The 25,243-nt window shown below is 39.4% G+C and overlaps 3 protein-coding genes across 11 annotated transcripts in view; 1 reads left to right on the top strand and 2 right to left on the bottom strand.

Annotated features, from left to right (window-relative positions):
* The window catches only part of LOC111322039 (splicing factor YJU2), a 10,555-nt gene extending 4,600 nt beyond the window's left edge, over positions 1-5,955 (bottom strand). The window contains exons 1-5 of the mRNA XM_022925074.2: positions 5,812-5,955; positions 5,015-5,107; positions 3,936-4,036; positions 3,593-3,647; positions 658-747 (exon numbers count right to left, since the gene is read on the bottom strand). Coding sequence (XP_022780809.1) covers positions 658-747; positions 3,593-3,647; positions 3,936-4,036; positions 5,015-5,038 — 270 coding nt within the window. The 5' untranslated portion in view covers positions 5,039-5,107; positions 5,812-5,955. The remainder of the gene's footprint in view (positions 1-657; positions 748-3,592; positions 3,648-3,935; positions 4,037-5,014; positions 5,108-5,811) is intronic.
* LOC111322038 (uncharacterized) lies at positions 5,091-16,709 on the top strand. 3 transcript variants are annotated; one of them, XM_022925073.2, is made up of 7 exons: positions 5,091-5,634; positions 6,791-6,931; positions 9,458-9,905; positions 10,545-10,767; positions 10,852-13,754; positions 14,328-14,365; positions 15,015-16,709. In XM_022925073.2, exons 2-7 carry the CDS (start codon positions 6,827-6,829, stop codon positions 15,522-15,524), a joined length of 4,227 nt encoding a protein of 1,408 aa, XP_022780808.1. In that variant the 5' UTR covers positions 5,091-5,634; positions 6,791-6,826; the 3' UTR covers positions 15,525-16,709. The 3 variants fall into 3 exon arrangements, with proteins under 3 accessions (XP_022780808.1, XP_022780807.1, XP_088591883.1); XM_022925072.2 differs by having other exon boundaries at positions 5,093-5,634; positions 14,325-14,365; XM_088735757.1 differs by lacking the exon at positions 5,091-5,634 and adding an exon at positions 6,518-6,659 and having other exon boundaries at positions 14,325-14,365.
* A 628-nt stretch (positions 16,710-17,337) lies between these two features.
* Positions 17,338-25,243, bottom strand: part of LOC111321948 (cGMP-dependent protein kinase 1) — a 50,457-nt gene continuing 42,551 nt past the window's right edge. For all 7 annotated transcript variants that reach the window (XM_088735779.1, XM_088735774.1, XM_088735764.1 and 4 more), the window contains 9 exons: positions 24,578-24,714; positions 23,783-23,872; positions 23,300-23,399; positions 22,521-22,562; positions 22,177-22,275; positions 21,785-21,972; positions 21,235-21,297; positions 20,052-20,118; positions 17,338-19,600 (listed from right to left, as the gene is read on the bottom strand). In XM_088735779.1, coding sequence (XP_088591905.1) covers positions 19,505-19,600; positions 20,052-20,118; positions 21,235-21,297; positions 21,785-21,972; positions 22,177-22,275; positions 22,521-22,562; positions 23,300-23,399; positions 23,783-23,872; positions 24,578-24,714 — 882 coding nt within the window. In that variant the 3' untranslated portion in view covers positions 17,338-19,504. The remainder of the gene's footprint in view (positions 19,601-20,051; positions 20,119-21,234; positions 21,298-21,784; positions 21,973-22,176; positions 22,276-22,520; positions 22,563-23,299; positions 23,400-23,782; positions 23,873-24,577; positions 24,715-25,243) is intronic.

Raw genomic sequence — 25,243 nt, forward strand, 5'->3', positions numbered from 1 at the left:
GTATTATAATTTTTTGACTTAATGGTCAGAGTAACCTACTGAATATTAAAAGTTAAAGCTTTTTGTTTTCATTGTGAGATCTTCCAAATGGTGCAATATTGCATTTGAAAGTACATTTTGAGTTAATGGAAATTTGTTTATTAGAAGGCTTATACACTAGATAGATAGATGGATAGATAGATAGATAGATAGATAGATAGATAGATAGATAGATAGATAGATAGATACTTTATTGGTAAATACTTCACAGCATGAACTGAATTGCATATTCACAGATATAAAATAAAAATTACTATGTAGATGTATTCATCTTATTATTAAAAAATACGTAGTTCGTCGTAAGGGGGAACTTGTACATTATTTGTGGCTGTTGACTATTCTGTCCGAAGCAATAAAAAACTACCGGAATATGCCATAATGCTCAATGATTTTACTTGATCAGCTGGCAACTCAAACAAGAAACAAAACAAAAAAGAGAGACTCAAAAACAGCCATGGTGCCCCAAGAGAACAAAGTTATGATACCAGGCGAAATGCCTTGGTAAAGATAACTTTTGCCCACAAGGTTTACCTTGCAGAATGAAGATCATAATAAATGTTGTCAGAAACAAAATTAAATGCAAAAAGCCTTCTTTTGTGCACTAACTGTTACATGTACCTTAAAAGTTATCTCTGATATACATCTTGGGCATCTAATGTAGAACCGAAATTTCAGAAGTCCAAGGTATGTGTCATTTTGAACTGTTTCCTGCAACAAGGACAAGTGCATGTTATGACAGTTTACTGTAAAGTTATTATAGCATGATCAATACTCAAAGTAATCAACATTAAGATAAAGGAGTAGAGAAACCAAAGTAGCAAGTGAGGTGGCCATTCCTTTAGGTTTGGTAAAACCTTTCTTGATTAGCAATGTACCACTGAGTTATTTACAGAAATATTAAAATATATATTATATATTTCCCTTGAGAGGGATTTTTATTTTATTTAACTTCCACTATTGTACTCTTTAAACCTCAAGAAATGGTAATTCCATGATGTTCCTCCAGTCTAGCTATCTGTGGTAATTGACGTTGTAAACTAAGCTAGTAACCAGGAACATTCGAACACTGCAAGTTGTGTGATGTGGTGTTTGTGATAATTCATGTAGTGTATATCTAGTGAGATTTGTCCTAATATAAGAGCCTGTAATCCTCGTGGTTGTAATTTTTGCCGCCATGTTTTGTAGCATGAGATTTGGTGATTAAAGCCCAATTCTTCAGGCAAACGTCTTCTTTAGTTTACAACACTCTCATTGATAAAACCCACAACTTCACAGTTTTTTTACATGGTATAATAGACACTTGAAAAGGCAACATGTACCAGGCATCATTTGGAAAATCAAGAGCCTCTTCAAGACTAGCCTCCTATGCAGACGTTCTTTGGGCTTGTCACGCAATCTTCCTCCCCACAAACGTCTGCTGAAACGAATGAGCACATTCCTTTCCCTTTGTTCAAACAGATCAGACGGAGAGCACGTGGAGATCACTGTAGAGCCAATTGGTGCTTGGTTATTGTTTAATAGAAAACCAATCATAAGCTGTGATAGAACAACTCTCAAGAGGGGTTTAATTTTCTCGCATTTCTTATTACTCATGGAAAACAGATCTCAAAACCTTGCTTCAGAAACTCCAAAAAAATCGTCAGAAAGAACTGTTTTCTGTGCAGTTTTCCGTTAATCCCGCAGGTGAGAATAAGAGTGTTTGGTAAGAGTTCAGTGGATCAGATACAATGAAATATATGAAGTTCATATATTTTGAACTGCGGTATTAGATACGTATAATGCATGATCCTCGCAGTAGATAGCGCTATTTAAGCAATAGCGAAAATCAGACCTGAAAAAAAAAAAAAAAAAAAAAAATCAGGCCTGTATGGGATTCGAACCACTGACCTCTGTGATACTAGTGCAGCGCTCTACCAATTGAGCTAAAAAGCCAACTGGGAGCAGGCCATTAAGTTGATTCGTAATAAACCCGTGAAAGTGATAAATCAGATACAATGAAATATATGAAGTTCATATATTTTGAACTGCGGTATTAGATACGTATGATGCACGATCCTTGCAGTAGATAGCGCTATTTAAGCAATAGCAAAAATCAGACCTGAAAAAAATCAGGCCTGTACGGGATTCGAACCACTGACCTCTGCGATACTCTGCGATACTACGTATCTAATACCACAGTTCCAAATATATGAACTTCATATATTTCATTGTATCTGATTTATCACTTTCACGGGTTTATTACGAATCAACTTAACGGCCTGCTCCCAGTTGGCTTGTTAGCTCAATTGGTAGAGCTCTGCACTAGTATCGCAGAGGTCAGTGGTTCGAATCCCGTACAGGCCTGATTTTTTTCAGGTCTGACTTTCGCTATTGCTTAAATAGCGCTATCTACTGAGAGGATCGTGCATCATACGTATCTAATACCGCAGTTCAAAATATATGAACTTCATATATTTCATTGTATCTGATTTATCACTTTCATGGGTTTATTACGAATCAACTTAACGGCCTGCTCCCAGTTGGCTTGTTAGCTCAATTGGTAGGGCGCTGCACTAGTATCGCAGAGGTCAGTGGTTCGAATCCCATACAGGCCTGATTTTTTTCAGGTCTGATTTTCGCTATTGCTTAAATAGCACTATCTACTGCGAGGATCGTGCATCATAAGTTCAGTGGATATTGCACACTTAACTGAATGCACTGTGCAAACAGATTTGAGTTGTTTTCATCCAGTGACTGTTCGTTTGTAATAAGTGCTACAAGCGGTTACTTAGTTTTGAAAAAGCTAAAACAAATCTGCGATCCCTTCAGGATGAGATAAAGGAAGACTCTGAGAAAGTAGCAAATAGAACAAAACGCTTACGTCGAAATTTTGCTGAAAAGGATGGGGACATTGAGAACATTGACGTGCTGATCAAACCTATAACAGCTTTACAAGTGCAGCAACGATCTGCAGCCAAATCACTGAAATTTTAACAATACCCTACCACTTCTATTACTTCTAATGCCGAAAATGATTGAACAATAGGCGAAAGTTATGATATACTCAGTGGAAGCACTTGGCTACATGCCCAGGAAACACCGTCAACAAGAGAAAATTCATCAAGGTTCAAAGTTCACTGCCTTGATTGGGAAGTGCGCTGTGATTGGTCTAATTAAACAACCCATTCGTTTCAGCAGACGTTCATGGGGGAGGAAGATTGCATGACGAGCCCAAAGAACGTCTGCGAAGGAGGATACTTCAAGACTTCAATTAGAACTGTTTGCACAATAGTTGAGAGTATTTGTAACCCCTATCTAGCTTATCTTTTGTTGCAAAATTATCATCTTTTCTTAATTACTTGTTGTTCACAATTTTTTTATAGTTTTATCAAAGGCAATTATAATGAAATATTTCAAAGACAATTATTATGTTTATGTGATGCAGTTTTACTACTTTATCAGACAAGTTAAAAATTAAACTAGGACTAAACAGGGACTAAACTAGGACTAAACTAGGACTTGCACCTTAACAAAGTTCCTTTAAACCATAGGGTATCAGTTTTTATGTACTCACCTTTCTTGCATTAAATTTCTTTCCCTTGTAAATGTACTCTCCACAAGTTGTGCACCTAGAAATAAAGTCGCATAAACTTTACTGCTATTGATGTTATGTGACATAATGATATTTCCCAGTAGTGCTTCATTGTATTTTTCAGTTGTTCCTTCCATTAAACTGTTTTTTCTCATTCTAAACTGCCTGTTTTGTGGTCTAGCATCATGACAACTGCTTGCTACAATTTTAACATGAATGTTGAAGGGGTGACAAATATCAAACATTTCCACATTTCAGAATTCCAGGGATTGACATCTCTCTCTCTCTGCTTGGTTGACATTAAAAAAAAAAAAAAAGAACTTACCTCATGTTAAAAGGAGCCATAAGTCTCACGACATACTGACGATCTCTAGAAAGTCCAAGCTTGGGGATTTTAGAAGCATCAAAATCTGGAGGATAATATTTCTAAAGGACAAAAAAAAGAGAAATTTTGATATATATCTTATTAACCAAGTGCGAGGGCCAAACTGGGAGAATATCAGCCCAAGGTCTTGACAGTACGGACCAAGCACAGCGAGGTCCATACAAAAAAGACCAAGGGCAGATATTCTTCCAGTACGGTCCCGAGCAAGCTTGGTTAATACGAGATTTATTATACGACTGAAGTTCAAAGGGACACAAGTGCAGTATCATTCAGGACCATTCAGGACAGTGCCCGGTCCAATACCTAGAGAATATTAACTGGCAATATGAGTATTTTGATCGGTTGATTTTAGTTATTGGCCCTCTGACTGCCCGAGTCGTGTAATAAATTCTGTTATATATATAAAAACAGGAATGTAAGATTTCCGTACAGCTCCAAACTATTCTAAAACAAAGCCTCAGTCTCAAAGGAAATCTATAATTATCAATGCTAATTTCTTTAATCAAAGGATAGTATGGGGTTAAACAGAAATCTTGCCGAAAAGCCATTATATAGAACTATGTTTGCCTTCCTAGTCAGACACCGATCACGTCACCTAGTATACATAAATAAGAAACAGGAAGTTGAAGACAGGACACAATCAGAAATATGTAATTCCAAAGATCACAATTATTTTAGTACAAAGTAATATGGAGAAAATACATTGACAAGTATTGAGAAAGACCCTCAGTAAAAGATTATAAAATATCAATGCACCAAAACACTTGGTAATTGCAAAAACATCTGTAGTGATATGCAGTCGAGGAAGTAGAATGATCTAATAACTCATTGTCTAATTAGCGGTGGTTTTTCTTGAACTTGGCTACGACAAGGTTAAAAGCTAGGTCACCTAGCTTATTTTATCCCGTAGTTACGTCATTATCGACATCCTTAGAATGTGTTCTCTATTTTTCAGGTAATGATCACAAAATTACTCGATCACACTGTCAGAAAAGGCAGTAAATTTGAATCATACTTACGTTGAGCACTTTACGTTCCGACATATTGCCGTTTCTGCACCATGTGAGCGGTCACCAAGCCTTCCCATAATACAAAGCAAGTTGAGATTTTTCCTGCAGAAAGGAAGAAAAGGTTGGGAAATAGAATAATTTATAAGCTCTGTTGTTTTGACAGCTGGGAAAATCAGCTATGTCGAGGGGATTGTGATTATTATCCGAATGTTGAGCGATCGAAACCTTCCGATCAAAAAATTGTGATCATCTGCTGTCATTCAAGTGGAAAAGTACTCAATACCAGAGCAAAGCTACCGTGTTCATTCAATCGAGCCGTGTGAAGTCTTCATTGAAAATCTTCTTGGTGGCTATTTTGACTTTCATAGTTTTATCTTACGCTAATAACTGACCCCCTAGTCTTCCATTTTGCTGCATGCAAATGATGGAAATTGTGAATATGCGGTGTAACCGACGTCTGCCTTGATGTAAGCTGTATCTGCGTGCCATCAAGTCAAACGTTTCTGCGAGAGGAAACCGAGTGACTTTAGCTTGTCGTTATACTCACAATAGATTCATCACGTTTACTATTGTGGGCTTTGTCTGGGGGTAGACTCGTTTCTAACTTTGGACGTCAAACAGAATGAGAGGTGAGAATTTGTTCGTGTGTATGCTATCACTGCTGAAATTCGTGTGTGTGGTTCGCCTGGTTACAGTGAACTGTTTTGCGATATTTCAACGAACGCGGTGACTGATTATTGAACTTTGACGATATAGTAAAGCTTCTAATCAGCAGGATGCAAGGAAGTAATTTAAATTATACTTACATGCCATGTAATTGAAATTTTGAAAATTGTTTGGACTTTAAAATATCCACTAAGATACCGAGTGGTTGCCCTTTCCATGCCGCAAGTTGTGCGTGATGAAATTTTTTCTGGTTAGGTTATTTCCAAAATTCGCACTTCTTTGCGGTTTTGCATCAAATTTCCCAAAACCACGCGATCATTTTCAGTTTTACGGAAGTGCGAAATTAAAGTTGGCTCTCTCGGCAGATATTTTGCAATGCTATTCTATCTCATCATGACAGAATCCAGCATTGCCGTTCCAAACAGATATTAGGAGATTTTCATTCCACAGACTTGCATGCGGTCATTAATAAGTGCACCTTGAACATGACTATTAGATAATGGTAATCACGTTATGCTGCTGCTGTTTGAATGAAATTCACGTCCAGCTTCGGAGAAAATGATGAAACGAAATTCAAATGAAAGTTAGGAACTCTGATTGTGATGCTTTCGCGCCGATATCATGCCCGAACCGGCCAAGATATTGATTGTTTTGTTTTGGTTCAAAATCCGTTCATTTTTCCCCTGACACATCGCGGGTGAAAACCAGTGAACCGTATCATCGCTCTAGAATAAAAGCTTGCTTCAGGAAGGAAAGTTTAATCCCATTTAGTTTACGTCTGTCCGGCTTCCTTTTTTCTCGGCTAATATGGCAACGAGTTGATCAAATTCCGTTTGTGCTGAAATCATTTCGTAAGCCTAGAATTTTTATCAAATTTTTTTAAAGACAGACGTCGATTATTATTCTTTCACTGTCTCAGGTTCAAACAGTTACTAAGAATGGAGGAAAAGTCCTTATCAATGTTATTTCTTACTCTCTTTCAGTCTTGGTAATAATCTGCCTTTTCTAATCATGCTATGTGTTTTTCCTAGTTTTTCTGTGTACACCTCTTCAAATAATGTGTCGAAGATCTTATTTCCATATTTCCTGAAATTCTTTTCTTTTTTTGCCCTGTGACAGGAATTGAAAAAATACTGCATTGGTAACATAGTAGTCATGGTCGATGTTAATAGCCACGAGGTTTTTGAAGCTGGAGACATAATTAAGTATGGTTACATGAGGATTAAAAGACCGCCATCATCAACCAAAGTTCGGATTAAGGTGAGCGAAATACAGAGTTTGTGTTCATAATGAGGATGTGTTGTCAAAAGTGAGTCATCATCACATTTGGTTGGGCTGCTCCATGTTTCTAGATATAGATTGGTGTCATTGTTTTCTGTGTGCCTGTGAAAACAGGAGGAATCATATATTTTATATTCAGTACTGAGCACGGAAAGTTAACTTTATTCTCTGTGTTTGCCAAACAATTATTTATAACAGAACCTGTCTTTGACACAGTTCTGTGAAAATCATAGTTGAGATTTGTGAACTTCAGAGTCAGTCCTAAGGACTTTGTCACTCTGCAGACAAACTTTCTGTTATGATGGTGTTTTGAGACCTCTAGTATACTTTTATTATAGATGATGAAATAACTTTTTATGCCTCTCTATTCAGTGAAAAGTTATTGTTGACAAATTTATCAAGATCTTCAGAGTACAATTACAAAGGATTGATTTGTTACTGAAAAGCTTTGACAATCAGTCTGAGAGAATGGAGGGGATTGTACAAAAGGTTCATTTTTTTTTCTATGATTAGTTCAGGAGTGCACGCTTTTCATGACAAATGCACTGGGCAATCTCTGATCTGACCATCCAGTCTAAAGCATGCAACTGGCTGTTAGGAATTAGGGATATGACATTGGATAGCTAAGGGGGTCCCCTAGAAATTCATGATTCCTTATTTGTTTCCATTGTATGAAAATATCAAAACTTGATTGCACATGAAAAAAATTGTCCCTGGGCTAATAATTTGTCATAGCTGAACCACAGAATCTAATGATTGGGATTGTTCTAAACAGGAAATCACTGAGACAGCCATTCTGATTAAAAAAAAATCAGCTTTTTTTTTTTTACCTCTACCACATCCTTCTTTATTAGTTCTGCAAAAAAGGGAAGCCTGAGTGTAATGAACCAACCCATGCTTGGGGTCATTGATGCATCCAAAATGTCATTCTTTCCAATACAATGAAGCTATAAATTTGTCTCTTTCACAAAGTGAATGTTTGATCTTTGTGATGTTTTTTACTGTCTCAAAAATTGCTGCATAGTTACCTTGAAATTTCAAGCAACAAGAACTTAACTGCTATAACTATCTTAAGCTGCTTATTTTGAATGCTGATTCATTAACAACTTGAAATCATTTATTAGGAAAAGGTTTCATATCATTTAAAACCATACTTCCTTTGAGCTGCTGTGTGTAACCTTTCTTAACTGAATTTTGAGACTGAAACAGAAAAATCTTAACTAAATGTGCATGTATATACAATTGTAGCCTTTATGATAGAAATTATCAGCACCTGTCAAGAATATTCTAGTTTATGTGACAGCTGCAGTCTGTCATTATGCAAAATTAATAGTGCAATACTTGTATATAAACTTTAATAAAAAGAAATGTTGGGCCTTTACATGAAGTTTACTGTTAACATTTTTGTTGTCACAGTGCCAGGAATTGACATGGAGAAGCTAAAACAACTCTCTCCATTCTCTTTAAAATAATAAATAACCTGTGAATTTCAATGTAGGATGGCATTGCACGAAAGTAATGTATCACTTGGTTAAGTCAATGCTAAATCTTTCTAAGCTTTTGCATAATTTATATGATGACTCCTCAGTGATATTATGCTTTCACTATTGCTCAGTGTTTGTTTAGTAAATTTTTTTTTTAACTCTACCCATAGGATACACCTTCACATGTTACCCCCGGTTTCAAGCCATTTACTACTCTACCCATAGGATAGATTAGACAAGGCTGATAAACCATGAAATATTATGAAGCAGACAATGTAGTTTTGACCACCCAGTTAACACATTTTAGTACAGTATAGCTGTGAAGTCTAGCCTTGAAGTGAAGAATTTAAAAACCCCATTTAAACTGCACTGCTCTTTCTAGAAACTTTACCCAGTTTTATTTTTAGATTTTTTACATCACATTTTTGCAAATTTTGATGGAAGAGTTCAAGGGTATCACAAAATGCACAGTTGTATTCAATTACTCTTTTAAAAGATAATAATCATTCTTAGGTTGGCATGGGTCAGGAGATGGACTGGAAATTATTTAAATCAGGCAAAAGTCAGGGGACCTCCTAATTTCTTTACTCTACACTTCGCACAAACAAAATCAGACAAAAGGTTTTAAAAACAACAGGCCCCATGATGCTGGGAGTTGACAGATTAGCTGTCTCAGTCCTTTTTCGTTACTCCTACCTTAATTTTGTTTTGCTGGTGCCCTAACTTCTACAGGAACTACTCTTAAAATAAGTTCATCTTAACCCATGTACACCTTAACACCAGTATGCTTATTCTTGATACTTTTCTTCATACATTTCCTGAGTTGTTGACAAGGAGAATTCAGTTAAAAATCAAGAGCCTCTTCATTGCTGATCATTTCCTTTATTGTCCTAAACTTAATGTATGATTCAAGGTACTTGATATCGTAAGGAGAAATTAGAAACTAGTCACTCCTATAGGCGTCAGAAGGTTGACTAAATGATTCAACTACTATTTCATAACCTTGTCCCTCTTTTTTTAGGCATGGCAATCAAAATTTTTTGTTTTGAGAGACAAGACACACAATTCAGCTCAGAGATTGGAGTATTACAAGGATGAAACTGCATTTGGATTTCAAAAATCAGTGGAGTATTCCTTTGGATTGGATAGAATTGCCTTCATTGGTAAAACACAAAGTTCTAAGGCCAATTCCTATCCAATAATGGTGGTGTGCAGTAAGCAGGGAGCTTTAACATTGGCTTGTGATACAGAACAAGCCAGAAAAGACTGGTTGTTGATGTTGAACAGAGTTTCCATTAAAGAAGGTGGAACAAACTCCTCAGACATGTGGGCAAATGTCACAGTTGATGTCAGTCCGGTCTCAACACCAGAGCTTCCAAGACAATTATCTACCAGGTTGTCAACACTGCATTCCAAGTCACATAGTGAATCAGCAGATGTGTCCCCAGGGGCAACCTGCAAGGCAGCAGGTTTGTAAGAATGGCACTAAATAGACTGATTATGAGGCAAATATTTTTTTTTGTTTTTTTTTGTTTTTGCTTTTGCTCACCAAATGCAGTCATTAACAGGGATAAGCAGACTCTTCATCTTAAAACTCTTTCATTAAAATAGGTGTATTACATTGGGAGAGACTTGACACTTCCGGTTCAAATGCCCCACCCCACCCCACCCAGGCAAAGTTCAAGTTCTCTACCTCCCTGGCATGAATAATGGTCAAATGCCTATGGGTGGCCTGGGTGGGGATGTTGAAGTTTCGAATTGATTGGCGCATTAATGTTGTGAAAAAGTCACTACAGAGCATTTTTTACAATAGTACGTCTATTTTGTAGACAGTTTAACTGACTAATTCAAATGCCATTTTATGAGCAAAACCTGTCAACTAAAGTTTTCATGGAATTGTCAACTTTTTCTTGTTCACTCTTAAAATTTGCAGAGTTAACAGTTTACAACCTTAAAAGTAGATGAAAACAGTGTCTTTTTTTCGGTGCACTAGCTTGGTATGCCTCCCCCTACCCCTCCCCCCCTTTCCCTACATTAATTCCCTAACCTTCCTCCAACGTTGAATTGACTTACCTGCGGTAAATGCCACACTGTCTCTCCATCAACAGGTTATTTTGTCACTACAAGGCTCACCCCCCATTCAGAGCAGAACAATATCAGGGGAGATTTTCTGATGTGTATTTCTGATGGAGAGGTACTCCTAAAGTCTGCTATTGAAAGGAGTCAGACAGTGGTGTCGTGGGCTGTGGCTGATTTACGAGCTTTTAAGAGTGAACCCGCAGTTAATGTAGCAGCTAAAGATATGCATCTTCTCACACTACAGGTTGGAAGGTAAGACTTTACCACCGAAATGTTATATAAATGGTAAACCCTCCCGTAGACTTAAAGAAATTCACTATTTCTTTCTCTAAACAGACGCACTTCGACCGGTGAAGGAATATTCCAGTTCTTGACTAAACATGGCGACACTATCGCCGACGAAATTCGACATCACTCGCGCTACGTCGTCAAGTCGGCAGCGGAGAAGCGCGAGGCTTTCCGAAGGAGCTCGACCAACAGCCAATCGAGGTCTCCACCAAGTCTTGGTTCGCCCAAAAAGCTTTCAAAAATGATGACCGCGCCAACGGGAAGGATTGCGAGTGTACTGAAAAGGGATAATAGTTTGGCGACTGAAATTGCCAGAAAACGAGCCGATACCGATCCCTTCGTAGGCCAGGGATTAGATGAGAATGGAGCCGCTGAACAGAGTGTAAGAGAAGAAGACGTTGTATCCCGATCGAGATCTGCCACCGAGTCGTCTGTCGAAAAAACTAGTGATGATGACGTATTTGTTACACGGCGAGCATATTCCGAGATTGATGCAAACAACGGCGTGAGCGAGGAGTCGGAAATCAGCCCTTACATCGATCTACTCTCAGACGAGAACGCGGAGCCGATCCACATTTCCGATCCAGTTCCGCCCTCACGTAAAACCTCCACCGATTCCTTTACAAGCACGAGCTCATTTGGAAGCGAAGAGGGAAGCATGCGCTCTGCCAACTCTCTGTCCAGGACCTTCCCAAACACGCAGTTAATTCCGGAAGAAAATGAAATGGACTCTGAAGGATATGTTAGATCCGAGGTACTACAGGAGAGCATTCGCACGGATAATTCTTTTTCTAGGACCTTTACAAATGTACAACAAATTACGGAAGAAAACGAAATCGACTCTGAAGGATATATAAAATGCGAGGCCTTACAGCCTGGGCCAACTGAAAGCGGCCTCGACGGAAACGGGAACGTTTTAGAGTGTTTCGTGTCCGAGAAATGGACGGATAACCAGATGGGCGAAACCTCCGGTAACCATAGTCTACAGGGCTCTCCTGTTGATGCACATTCAGCGAAGAGTAATAGCCCAGAACTTTCACTAGCTACTGCGCGAGTTAGTCAAAAAACACGCGAGAATCTATTTTCCGAACTAAATGACGCGAACTGCGGTGAAATCCAACCAAAATCAAAGTTAGAAAAGGAGGAAGCTGTCAAGTCGGAAAACGTTTTACCTCCAAAAACTAAACCAGAAAGCGATGCTCTTCGGGCCCCCTTCAATTTTGATACCTCTAATCCTGAGCTGATGAAAAATATGTACGAAAAACTTGTCGCTCAGATGGAGAAACCGCAAGAAAACGATGTCAACCTCTTTCCATCTCCGCGTTGTAAGCGCAACAGTATTGGGCCTGTTTCCGTGGAGACGGTGCGTGAAGTCCAACAAACATCGGTAACTTCAGTGAAGGGGAAAGTTACTCATCTTTCACTCAAGAAACATTCTGTTATCGAGAAAAGTAATTCACATTCTGAAGGATTCGGATTACGTCCTCCCTTTCCGGGTCCTCCGCCATTGCCAGTTCGTCCCACGTCCAGCGAAGTGATCCGAAGACGATCCACCACGGAAATCTCCGAAGAACTCCAGAAAAGACCCGAATTGGCGGCCGCTCATCGTTCGACGTTCTTCGCCAAGGGTATGGGCAACGTAGATCCGCTAATATTTCGAACTCCTATCAAGAGTAATATCAATTCCAGCCACCTGAGCGGAGAGGCGGCCATTCAGGCACGGCTTATTGAGAAAACTGAAATGAGAGATGAACTGGCTCAGTGTGCGACAAACCTGGCTCCAGGTAGTGAACTTCCGACCTGTTCAACTTCTCACGGGGGAAGCCATGATGATTTATTCACTACTAATAGCGATCCCTCAGAGAAGAGTTTATGGAAATCGACCGAAAACTTAGAGGACGATGGACTTAAAGATATGAAACGTAAAGATTCAAAGGCCAGCAAACTTGTGAAGAAAGTGTGGAAGCATGCGCGAAAACCAAGGCGAGGGAGTAACGAGTCGCGAGGTGAGGCATCCGAAGAATTACCGGAAAAATGTAGGAGAGATTCGCTGTCGCCCGGCGATGTCATGGATGTTCAAGGACGATTTTCAGGAAGCGAACCAAGTACACCAGAAATGTCCCCTCAGATGAGCAGAAAATCGTCCAAGTCGTCACCAAAAGCCTCGCGCAAGACATCCAGAGAGGAAAAAGTGAAAAAAGACAAAGAATCACCTGATACTACTGCAAAATTCTCACCCGCTTCCAAGATTCTGCGTAAGATATCCAAAGGTAGTGATGCAAGGAAGGATGAACCTACAGCGAAAAAGGTTTCCAAAGAGGATTGGTTGGAGAAAGAGGGTTTCACGGCTGATCAAACAGCAAAACAAACGGCTTCAGCAAGTTTATCGTCTACTTCTACAAACAAACAGAAGCAAAGAAAACTTGGAAACGTCGAACATGTCCAAACGGACTTGAAGAATGATACTTGCAGATCAAACCAAAGTATTAATGAAAGAACTGAAGCATCTTGTCCAATAGATGGGCTTGATCGTGACACGATTGACATCGAGTGTCCACAAACCATAGACGACCACGCCCCCGCGCCAGCCCTCCCCCCACGGAAGAAATTCAACCCTCCTCCCCTGCCACCCAGACTGTTAAAATCACCTAGTAACTCGAGTTGTACGGCTACCGCTCATATGAGCACACCTCTCCCAAATGGAAGAACACAGCCTGTTGCTCCATCCGCTAGGGAGGGTAGACGTCACAGTGGATCAAGAAGTATGAGTAGTTCTGTGAAGGAAGAGTTTCTCCCTCCCCCACCCGTTCCACCACGAAGAGAAAATGCCCAGTCACCCGATCCTAAGAAAATGATGTCAAACGGACGGACCTCTGCTCGTGCTCCTGTTATTCAGCTGACTTGCTCCTCATCGGAAAATAAGGATGACTGCTTTGAAAAGTACAATTCGGGTGAGCCCAAGATTCGAGTTTGTCTACCAAATAGCAGCTTTCTTAGGGTTAAACTTCCCTTTACCTTTTATTACCATAGTTAAAAAACGTCAGCGGTTTCTCCGGGATGGGAACTAAGGGTTATTCAAAAAGTGTAGGGGGAAGTAGAAAGTGTCATCCGCTTACCTCCTGTCGTCTTTACTTCGGGGCAATCCCTAATACATCAGTTCCAAAGCCCCCTCTTACCAGTAATCTGATCTATTTAGACACAACGTCGAAGAGAAGCACATTTCAGGGTTAAGTATCCTATCCTCGAAGACAAGGACTCGGGTTATGGCTCTACACCTCAGTACCGCGTTTTCTTTCTCGTTTGAAATTGATTTTCCCTTCGATGTGAATAGTTCTTCTCTTCGTAGCGCCATTGGACCTTAGACTTTCCAAAGTTCGCGAGAGGTCATCGTAAATTTCGGCTTCACCGAAATTGAATCGTGGTATATAAAAGAAGTCGACTTGGGGCAAGTCTATTGGACCTGAACGCGTAATGTTAATGCTCTTGACATATCCTAACAGTGACATTTTATTTTAATACAGCAGATTCCGAGGAGGGTATGGTAAATTCGCCAAACGATAAGGTAATCGTCTTTTAAATACCAGTTGTACAGAGCTTCTTATCGGTAAACGAAAAGAGCTCAATGGCAAACGAGTGTAGATATTGACTGCTTTTCGTTCCGACAGATCTTCATGACGTCAGTGTATGACTTGTATGCATGACCTCGTCGTCTCTGTGTCTGCAGAGTCAGAAAATGTCTTTTAATAACTACGCGATCAATTTTTTCTCCAAAATAGATTTTATTTCGGAAGGGGGGAGGGGGGGGGGCGGTTACTCTCGAAATGGCTCTACGTCTAATCTTTGTAATTAGCTCAAAACTGGCCGTGGCGTTTTGCTTAAAATGTTGTCTTCTTGAAGTGTAACACAGTTCGTATAACAAAAAGTATTGAGTTTAAGAGGGGTGGGAAGAGAGCCCTGTCGGTAGCCACTATTTTTTTGATGTGCGCTGTACTCGTGCGTGAAAATCATCCCTAGTAAGGATGTGTAATAGAGTACGAAGAAGTTACCGTAACATCCGAAATAAAATTGTGTGTGGTCATAATAGGTGTGGACGTTTCCTCGTGTGCGTCAGAGGAGCATTTTTAGGTTTTCTGTGAGATACAGCTTATTTTCATTGGAGGGTGCAAAGTTCACGTTTACTATTGAGTCATTTTTATCCTGTCGCTTCCCAGGCCCCAGACCAAAACCCTCCGACCATGTCAGCCGCTCATCAGGTACATGATTCTCTGTCGCAGCCAGTCCCCCTCCGGCCACCCAAGGGAGAACAAAAAGCCCAAGCTAGAGAATTCTTCCGTAGCCGCGCGAACCAGCAAGTTTGTATCCCATCCTCGGATTCAGAATCCTTGGAAATGGACGCACCGGATCAGGGTGAGGATCGGTCAAAAGATAGTTCCGCGCAGCAGCCTTCGCAGCCGAATCACATGGTTGGGTTGTCACCAGGTCCAGTTAGCTCAGGAAAGATTTGCGTAATGAGAACACAGAGGGAGGCGATGCGTCTGAAGATCAACTTAATGAAAGAAACGTCGGTTGACGATGACGATGCCCCGTTCGAGAGCGATGATAGTGGAATCACTAGCGTTATAGGTGAAAACTTTGAAGGCCAAATCGCGCCGAAAAGACCGAGCACACCCTTAAATATTCAAAGAAATTCATTAACACTGTCCAGTGTGAGCATAACGTAGGTTCAACCGCTTGTGAGCGGGAAAGGGCCGGGGGGGGGGGTGTGTTGTTTGATATTAGAAGCTCAAGTTTATGAAAGCATAGAATTACAGAGTAATTTTGTTAACGAGAAGTAAACGGCGTAGACTGTTATGTTTTAAGCTTAATTTTGGTCATAATATACTGGATTTTCAATTTTTCAGTAGTTTATAGGAAAACGAATGAAGCATCATAGAGCACAGAACAGCTTTTATCGTTTGCTCTCTATTGTGCCACAAAACGGCTGAAACTTCTTGAAATGTATGATCTGTGCACGTTTTAAGTCATTTTCCTTGCAAAAAATATTCGTCGGTTCGATAACGATCATGAAGGAAATTGTAGTTTATTTACTGGATATATCATGTGAAGGAAACGAATAAGGCGAATGTGGACTTGGCAAGAAAGTAATTTTCTTCGTTTTTGAAATAAGTGCGATACCGTTTCATAATTAGATTGAAACACGGGTTAGTATGACTCAAAAGAGACAAAAAGGGGAATAGTATTTGTAGAATAATGTAGAAATATATTGTTTCTTCTCTCCATAAGTTGCTCCAAGAGTGCGACTTCTTTTGGGTAGGACTTTTGACTTGTTTTGTTTCCGGTTACGTAGTTTTGTTTTTATGTTTATCCCCATCTATGTTAACTCTGAATTAAGAATGAAAGCACGAATATCGTGTTCATTTCTCTGATGTCAGCTTAATTCGAGCTGTAAGGTAGCAGGGCGGAATAATGGGTAAATATTATATATTTATGCGTCTTTTATTAGTCACACTGAGTGAAAGAAAACTTTCCTTCCGTATTTAACGATTCCTTGACCATGATGTAAGGTATGATAAAATCATTTCTATTTGACAGAAGGTACTGTGTACCCTAAGAATATTTAGCATTTATTTACAGTTAGTAAGGTAAACAAAATCTCGAACAGAATTCACTCTATTTAAAGTGGTCTTCTTAGTAAAATTTATTGTAAGTGAATTAATTTTTAGTTGTTATTTGAGCAGTAGCGTTGATATTTAAAATTAATTGTAAGGGTTGAAGGTATTTTAAAAGCAGCTGCTTGATTATGAGTATTAAATGGAAGTTATTAGTAATGTGGTAAAGTTTCGTGGTCGTTGATCACATAGTAACACTGAATAGGACAAATTAAATACGAGACAATTTTATCTCGAGCGGAGGATCTATCACTGCCTAATGTAGATTTTGCGGGTACCGTTACCAGGTGAGTCGCACGCTACCCAGCAACGAGGTATTGGGCGCTTGGTCGTGATCTGTAGTGGCGGCAGCTTTATTGGGGCAAGTTACCATGAAAAAGTTCGCGATCGTTTATTCAGCCGGCCGTGTTTGATTTAAAGTTAGAAAGAACTGCGTTGGTAGTGGTGGTGCGAGGGGGAGATCTGGGCAAGAATCTTTATTGCCACTCCCTCTCTCTCTCGCCGCTTTGTTTTGGCCGTTGCCCACCCCCTTGGTAGTCTGTAAAATTTAGTTCTCTTTCCCAGTCTTCCGCTGCTCTTAGAAATCAAAGATGACAGTATGGTTCTCACCAAGAAAATCAGGTATGAAAAAGAGTATGAAGAATACGAAACCTGATGTTAGTGACCTAAGGGTTAAGATCATATAAGAGCCGCCTATGAGCGAAGACTTCACTATTAAACGATGGAAATCAAGCCAACTAGTGCAGACTTTATACGCGTCTTACAAGAGTTTGAGGAAATACTAGACCTCTCAACAATACTCGGATCGTATGGACCCTGACACAAGCACACCCTTAATACCGCTTACTTCGACAAAGGCGAGTGATGAAGTGGTTAAAAAATTTTAATGACGCTCTCATTTCACAGCTTTATCTGATTATATTTATGATTACCATTTCTAGAAGAAATAAATAGAAAACTACCAAGAGAATAATTCATTTCATTTCACAGATACGATGTATCAAACCCACCGTGCACTGCTCAATTCCTAACGAATACAATTTCATACGGATAGGGGCGTCCGAAATAAATAACCGACATAAAATTCTCCTAAAAACCTTAAAAACGATGTTGAAAACTTTAGAAAGTTACTTTCTTAAAATTAATGACCGCCTATCTATACCCACATAGATAAAACAATTAAATGGTAAATCCTACGTAAAAATTGATTTCGCCAAATAGTTATTTGAAGAGCAAAGTTAGCTGCCTTGTGTGATTTTTAGTTCGTTTATTGCAATGAGTAATTTATATTCTTACTTGTAAGATATTGAAAAACATAGCATAGAACTGCTCACCGTTTAGGTAAAAGGTTAAAATCTTTCTCTTTTAGGAATGTCGTTGGCAGCTGGAACTCAGAAGAGCTTTCTTACATTGCGAGTCTGCGAGTACCCCGTCATTCTGCTACACTTATGAGTGGAACACTCTAAAGAAGGAGGAAATACATTGTTACGCAGAGTCAATTGAAAGTGTGCGTGCACCGAAATTCAGCATTGATAAGCACTTCGTTGCACAGACAACCGACTTGCTCTCCTGACTTCGCGACCAAACCAGCTCCACATAGATCCTAACAAATAAATCAACTACTTTCGTGATAACGATTGTGTTACAAGGCATATTCTGCATACCAGCAGGACCACCTGACCGCTACACGATACAAATAACGCGTGACTAGTCTCTAAAGGGCTGTCACAAAATAAATTTAGTTTTTAAGTGAGTAATTACTTTGTATAAGTTACTTAAAGCAGTTTACGCCCTAGATAACTTGACAATAAGGTAACCCAGGTTATAAAGGAATCTCTTAGAAACAACAAGCGTAACTTATTCACCATGCTAGTTCAGATCATAACGTGTCACTGATAGAAAAATTCGCTTTTTGTTATTTTCCTTTGGTAAGGGTGTTATTTAAGACGGTTTAGCTACGAACGTAACTGTTTTGATATTATTCCAACCTTATTGGATGCAAAACATTTGCTTTCTCCACAAATTCGTAGGCTGCGTTAGAAGCGCGGAAATAGTGAAATCTAGTACCACAAGGAAAGTATCTTTAGGAGATATATTTATGTGACAGGGTACTAATGTCAGTTTCTATTACTATTAATTGTGACTGAATTATTTACATATCTTCAACACACTATTCCGAAAGAAAATTGGAAGCATTGTCTCAAAGGAGCAGAATATGCTGAACACATATTAAATTTTGCTCTTCTGTTTGCAAAGGTCCTGAAGAACACAGTGAAATGACTCGTTTACAAATTGATAATCAATTAAAATTGTTCTCCCCTTTCGGGTTTACTACCATTTACTTTTAAGACGTTACATTATTTATTATTAAAAATATGAGGGTATGCTTGGATAATAACACTCTCCAAAGCAAACCAATTAGGGATAATACATTGTTAAAATATGAGAATAATTATTTCATGACTTCTTGCCGATCTTCTGCTTTTTACGATTTTCTAAAACAATCGCTATCCCTCCAGCGCTCAATTTAACTGTGCGCAGATTTCGTCAGGCACAAATGGATGGTGACAAGGAGAAAAAAAACCTATGTCAGCAAAATTATAAAACAATTGCAAGTCTATCATTCACAGTCTTGCTTATCACATTAATAATAACCATAAAAACATTTTCAGAGCAAGATCAATTTGAAACTTCGGTTGTAACTGCAACTAAGAAATCCTAAAATATCGATGCAATTTCTTTACTTACTTTGAAGAAAGCGACTCTACAGTTGTTACTTCGCTTTCGAATCAAAATGGACTTTTCCAGGAACAAACAAAAACTATATTAAAACTCTTAAAAGAAAGTTAAAAATTTAATTTCTTATCCCGATACTTAGAACATGAATGGGAAGGACTTAGGAAATTAAACAGAAGGGATAGGAACTGCGTAAAAGGAATTGTTCATCTTGCTCTGTATACTGAAGGTACCCCGTTGGAGATACACTGGAGGTACTAAGTAGCATGCGGAAGGCGATAGCACTAACAACTAGATTAGAATTCCCTGTCCCAGCCTGTTGTGTCATCGGGAGGTATCTCGTCATCGGGTGGGTAGTCGTCAAAGTTGGATGCGTCCGTTGGAGACTTTATCTAAATGAGAAATGGTGTTGTTGTTAACTTTAGAAGCTACCTTTGAGGAAGTGGTTTGCGTGACGTGTCTCGGAGCTACGGAACCAAGCTGTAGATGTAACGCAATTTACTCCACACTTCTGCTCGGGAGTAAAAACAATACTTTCAAACTACGAAACTATTCGCCTGCCATGTCAGTGTTGTGTGTTATGATGTAAGTTGTCTACCGAAAGCAAATCTGTTCCTTGCGTCTCTTAGTAAAACTTAGCACCACCAAATGCCTCCCTCAACCAAAGAAAAAAAATGGGTTCAATGCTTCATTCGCGTTTGTAAAAATGTCTTTCTAGAAAATAGTGTGATTAAATTAAAACTACAAGTTGATAAAAAGACAACCTTATATGGGTCGTCACGTAGTACTTTTTTGGGCATTGCGTGACTTATCTCATTCACTTCCCAGTAAAAGATTACAAACCTTAGGGACGATGGGAGCTTTCAGTATCCTCTGCTTCAATCCGTCCCAGTTAAAACCATCGAACCACCTAGACACAGAGAGTTATGGTAAGTTACTTCGAGTGTAAGAAAAGTCAACGAGCGTAAATGAGAGAGAGATTTGGCTCCGCGTTTACGTGAAACGTGAACGGCAAGAGTGACCAACGTAACCTTGTTTTCCCGCTACTTTCCCACGTTTGCCGGTTGCGCTTTGCCGTTTCTACGTGAAAGTAACCTTTTTCGCGTTTGCCATGTGCGTGTCACAATGTAGAAGTTAATTGCCAGAAAAAAGGGGAGCCAAAACTATTCCTTGTAAGTGATACAAGGGCGCCTTCAAATCTACCATAAATTGAGCTCAATCGAAGCTAAGGCCGCAAGGTTCACGCTATTTTACGTAGACCGTGAAAGGGCAAGCTGATGTTTGCCGTTTTACGTAAACTCGGTGCAAAATCTCTCTAATGCCTCGATCGAAACGTATGGCTTCGCGGCTAGGTTGGTTGCTTAGTAACACCCAACTAGTATCTGGAAGGCACGGGTTGGACTCTCATCGATACCTGAAAAATTTCAGGCCTCTTTATCTTTTGTAGACTAACTGCGAGAAGCATTTCTTTGCTTGGAAGGATCTGTGCTTAATAGTTCGAGCTACAACACCAACTGAATTATTTCATCCTGCGCATCAATGGTAAGTGAATGTGAATAGGACCTCTGTTGAAAAGATGCAAAGGCCGACCGAGAGATGCTACAATGAAACCTGACAATCTTCTGGGGGTTTCTTCCTTCTACCTTACCACGACCTAACACATCCACTAAAATAAAGGTTGATAGTTTCTAAAGAAACTGTTTGGGGCTGCGTCGGTGGGGGCAACGAAATAATTTGAATATATCAACAAAGTTGAAAGGGTAAATTGGCCACCGTAACGATTACAAAAGCTGACATTTCCAGCGTTAGCCCTTCGTCGGAGCGAAGGGCTAACGCTCGAAACGTCAGCTTTTATAATCGTAAAGGTGGCCAATTTACCATTTCAACTTTGTTGATATATTCAAATTACATCCACTAAAAGTAGTACATCTGGACGTTGCTCCTGCCATTTCAGTAGGCATTACTATGGCGACATTCACTATGATAAGGTTTGCAATCTCTCAACCATTTTCACCGTCATACTTACTTGTTTTTCTTGATGTCTTTCAGACCTCCCTTTTGATAGCCAAGCCGCTCAATTGGGTTGTCCCTAAAAGACAAATGACGAGGTGTAGTAATTCAGTTCACTGGGCTGATAACAAACACGGTGGAAATAATTGCCTGGCATTCGCCTCTAATTGAAAAAGAACCATCAAACGGTAAGGTTTAACAAGGGTAAACAATGATTACTATGCTGATTCAAACAGTAAAATGCTCTTTTTTCATAGAAATAATATTCCTCAAAGCTTCCACGATGTGCAGATCACATCTCTTGCGATATTGCTGCAAGGAAATTTCTGTGTATCGAGTGTGAATGTCGAACTACTATGATTCTCCGAAAAAACAATAAGTAGCACGGCGAAATACTAGGTAAAAATTGGGACAAGATCGGAATTCTGTTGTTACAATCACTCACTCACCTCTACAACACAGTGACTTCCCCTCCTATAGGAGGCGGTGGCCACAAAAATGATGTTTTTATGTTGTTCTTTACTACCATTAAACAACGGTGTTGAAACCAAACCACAAGAACTTACCGACAAAGCTTTTTAATGAGACCATGAGCATTTCTGGTGATCTTGCGGGGAAACTCGATCATATCAATTCCTTTGAGAATTATGTTGTAGGTTTTCATTGGATCTGATCCAGTAAATGGTGGGCTGCCAGTAAGCAGTTCATACATAAGAATTCCTAGAGACCAGTAATCTGCTGACAAGTCGTGGCCCTACGAAGGCAACAAACATTCAGTAATAATCGCACTAATTATCTTCCGATGAAAAAGGTGCATACTGACTACAGAGAAATTGATCCTTTAAAAAATTTGCTACCCGGACTTAAGGGAGAGTTTCAACTAAGTGTCGAAAGTAAACCAGGATTAGCTTGGTTTAACTTTTTTTCAAATGAAGATGAGGGTAATTCATTTGTTTACCTTGTTGAGAATGATCTCGGGTGCAACATACTCAGGTGTTCCACAGAATGTCCACGTCTTTCTTCCATAACCTATTCTCTTTGCAAAACCAAAATCGACCTGGGATCCAAGGGAACAAGAGGAAAATTTAGTACCTTCGAAACAAGTTTTTGAATGCTCAAATGCTGTTAACTCAACTCCCACAGATTAAGGCAACCGCACTTCAAAGTACAGCTATATTTCAGATGTCAGAGATATTGCTTCCAACTACAGTTTTGAAAAACTGAAATTACGGATCCTACGCAAGTACAAAGCACATTTTTTTATTTTATTCTCATGAAAAGCAAGATGACATGTCAACTTACCAATTTGCAGTAGCCTTTTTCATCCAAAAGCAAGTTTTCAGGCTGAAAAGTGTGAAAGCAGGACAAGTCTTTCAACCATTATCGAAGTTTCAATCAAACTCTTTACAGCATCATCACCCAACAACAGGACTACTGCTATATTCCTTAGTAAGGTTTTTTAGGCTCTTTACCAATGTACAGTGGCGGATCCAGGGGGAGGGTCCGGGGTCCGGACCCCCCCCCCCTATCAGATCTGACGCTTACAACTTTGAGACTGAAATTCTTAAATCCGCAAGATCGTATATCACTTTTTAACTAGCTGATTTTTTTAATTAATGACTCCAAGTAAACGGTAAGCGGCCAAGGAATTATAACGTGCAACCATGACTGGTGGGAGGGGGTGTGGGGGGTTTGGGAGAGAAGTAATTTGCCCCAAAAGAGTCCAACAGTCCTTTCTGAACCAAAGTTTGGACCCCAACCAAAAATTCCTGGACCCGCCCCTGAATGTACATGACTGAAAAAGCGAATTCTTCTAAGATACAGAGACTGAAGAAGAGGGGGGGGGGGGGGGGGTTACTAACAACCCGCTTCATGTCAGGAAGAGTTGATTGCAAATAAACAACACAACTTCTTTGCAGAGCGGTAAATACCAGCAAGATAACATTGCAGGACACCCCTTCCCTTCCCCCCCCCGCCTAGTTCCTCCCTTAGAGAGAAATTCAACCGATGTCACCACTCGTAATTCTAGTCCTGACAGCTTGTGCCGAGTCTCTAAAAAAAAAAAAAGTCTTTGTATCTACCTTCAAATCCCTGTAAACGATGCCCCTTTCGTGGAGATACGTGAAAGCTTCTATTACACAGCCTACATAAAAACGCGTGGTCGCATCATCAAAAGACCCTCTGCGGAGAAAAAAAAAGACTTAGGCTTAGTTTAATGAGCAAGTCACAGAAATCTTACGTTCTTCACCTAATTGGGAAAAGGTCTGATGGAGAACAACTTAGGGATCAAGGATCTCGAACAAATTGGACTGTTCGGTTAAGGTAACGGACTGGTCAAAACCTACGGCGGGCGGCTAGGCTGGAAAATTTTCAGAAGGGTTGGAAAAATTTGCGACTCGTGATTTGTGCCCTTCCCTGTCCAATGTACGTTGCCTTCTAGTGACTGAAAGGGAGAGATGGGGGTTCTAACATTTGCTTAGTGGGTCTAGGGTCATAATTAGATGTTTGGACGGATTTTCCACAACATTTTTTCTTGGCAAGATAAAACCACAGAATATACTTACTTGTCTCTAAGAATGGTCCAAAGTTCACCTCCTAGACAAGCTTCCAGAAGCATGTACAGATATTTATTATTCTTAAATGTTTTATATAGCCTGAAAAAGTAAACAAATTTCAAGGTTTCAAAATATATCAATAATACTAGCGGTTCGCATTTTCAGGTTCAATTCATCCTTCCTGCCATACAAGGACATTGGTAGTGGTCAAGCCCGCACGCGTCACGTGATCAGGGAAACACAAATATGGCCGACATCAGAGACAAAATTTGATAATAGGCCATTTTACAGTTGTGTACTTAGTTGCCAAGCCTTTGATTTGGAGTGAGGCTGAAGGTGACCTTGTTGTGATAGAGACCTGTATCTAGTTAGCATGATAACAAAGTGATTTACATTTGAAAGGCAGCGAGGTTTGTATCATAACAAGGTCACCCCTAGCCTCACTCCCGTTCAAAGGCTTGGCAACCAAGCACACAACTGTAAAAAGGGCCATTTAACCATGAAGAAGAACAGAGACTAAAAGGTTCAACATTTTAACAAGTACAAATTCACAAGATGAACAAGGAGACAAGAGGTAAAGTTAATGAACGTGACTGTCGAGGGTCACTAAATACATAACGCATAAATTCCAAAGTGATGTTTCGTATGTTTGTGCGTATGTTTGTGCGAGACTATTAAGAGTAAATGCAAAGGGGGAGTTTCCCTGTCAATATTAACAATAGTTGTTCCTCTAAAGAACAGTTCCTGATAAAACATCTTCCAACAATTTTTTTCAGACCAGCCAAAAGATTTGTAATTACTCACCTCACAATGAAGGGACAGTTGGCCTCCATCATGATTTTCTTTTCTGAATTGATATGGTCCTGTTGTCTTGTTTCAACAATGTGATGTTTCTTAAGAGTTTTCAGGGCAAATGTTTTCTTTTCATTAGCGACTTGAACCTGACATTGACAAAATGGAACGCTTGCAAGCTTTATTTTGACCAAAAACAAAAATAAGCAGTGATTTCTAAAGGTTTATTGAGACAGAACTGGTAATGAATGCAACCTCTATATCATGCTTTCCCTGTTTATACTGAGCTTCACCATTTCAATACTTATCTAAAATAATATTTTACTGAACAAATTTCAAATAATTCATTAGCAAAGTCACATTCCTCCAAGCTGATAATTATTTTAACCTTTCTATTAAGCTTTCCTTCTCTTTTGATAGTTTCCTCTTTTCAAAGATCAGACAAAAGTTACAAACCACTTCATATCACTTGTATTACTTGATCTCCTAAACACATGTTAACCTTTGAACCTCCTCAGTGATAAACATCCAATTTCTCCCAACAACACCACTTCAGAACAAAACACGAAGGCTACGAGAATATATAAAATGATCCAAGGGCAAGAAGCTCTTGATTATTATACAATTTCTCCTTAAAAGAACATAGGAAACACATAAAGAATAGTATGGAGAATCAGC

This window comes from Stylophora pistillata, chromosome 1, assembly GCF_964205215.1.
Source record: "Stylophora pistillata chromosome 1, jaStyPist1.2, whole genome shotgun sequence".
NCBI classification, from domain to species: domain Eukaryota; kingdom Metazoa; phylum Cnidaria; class Anthozoa; order Scleractinia; family Pocilloporidae; genus Stylophora; species Stylophora pistillata.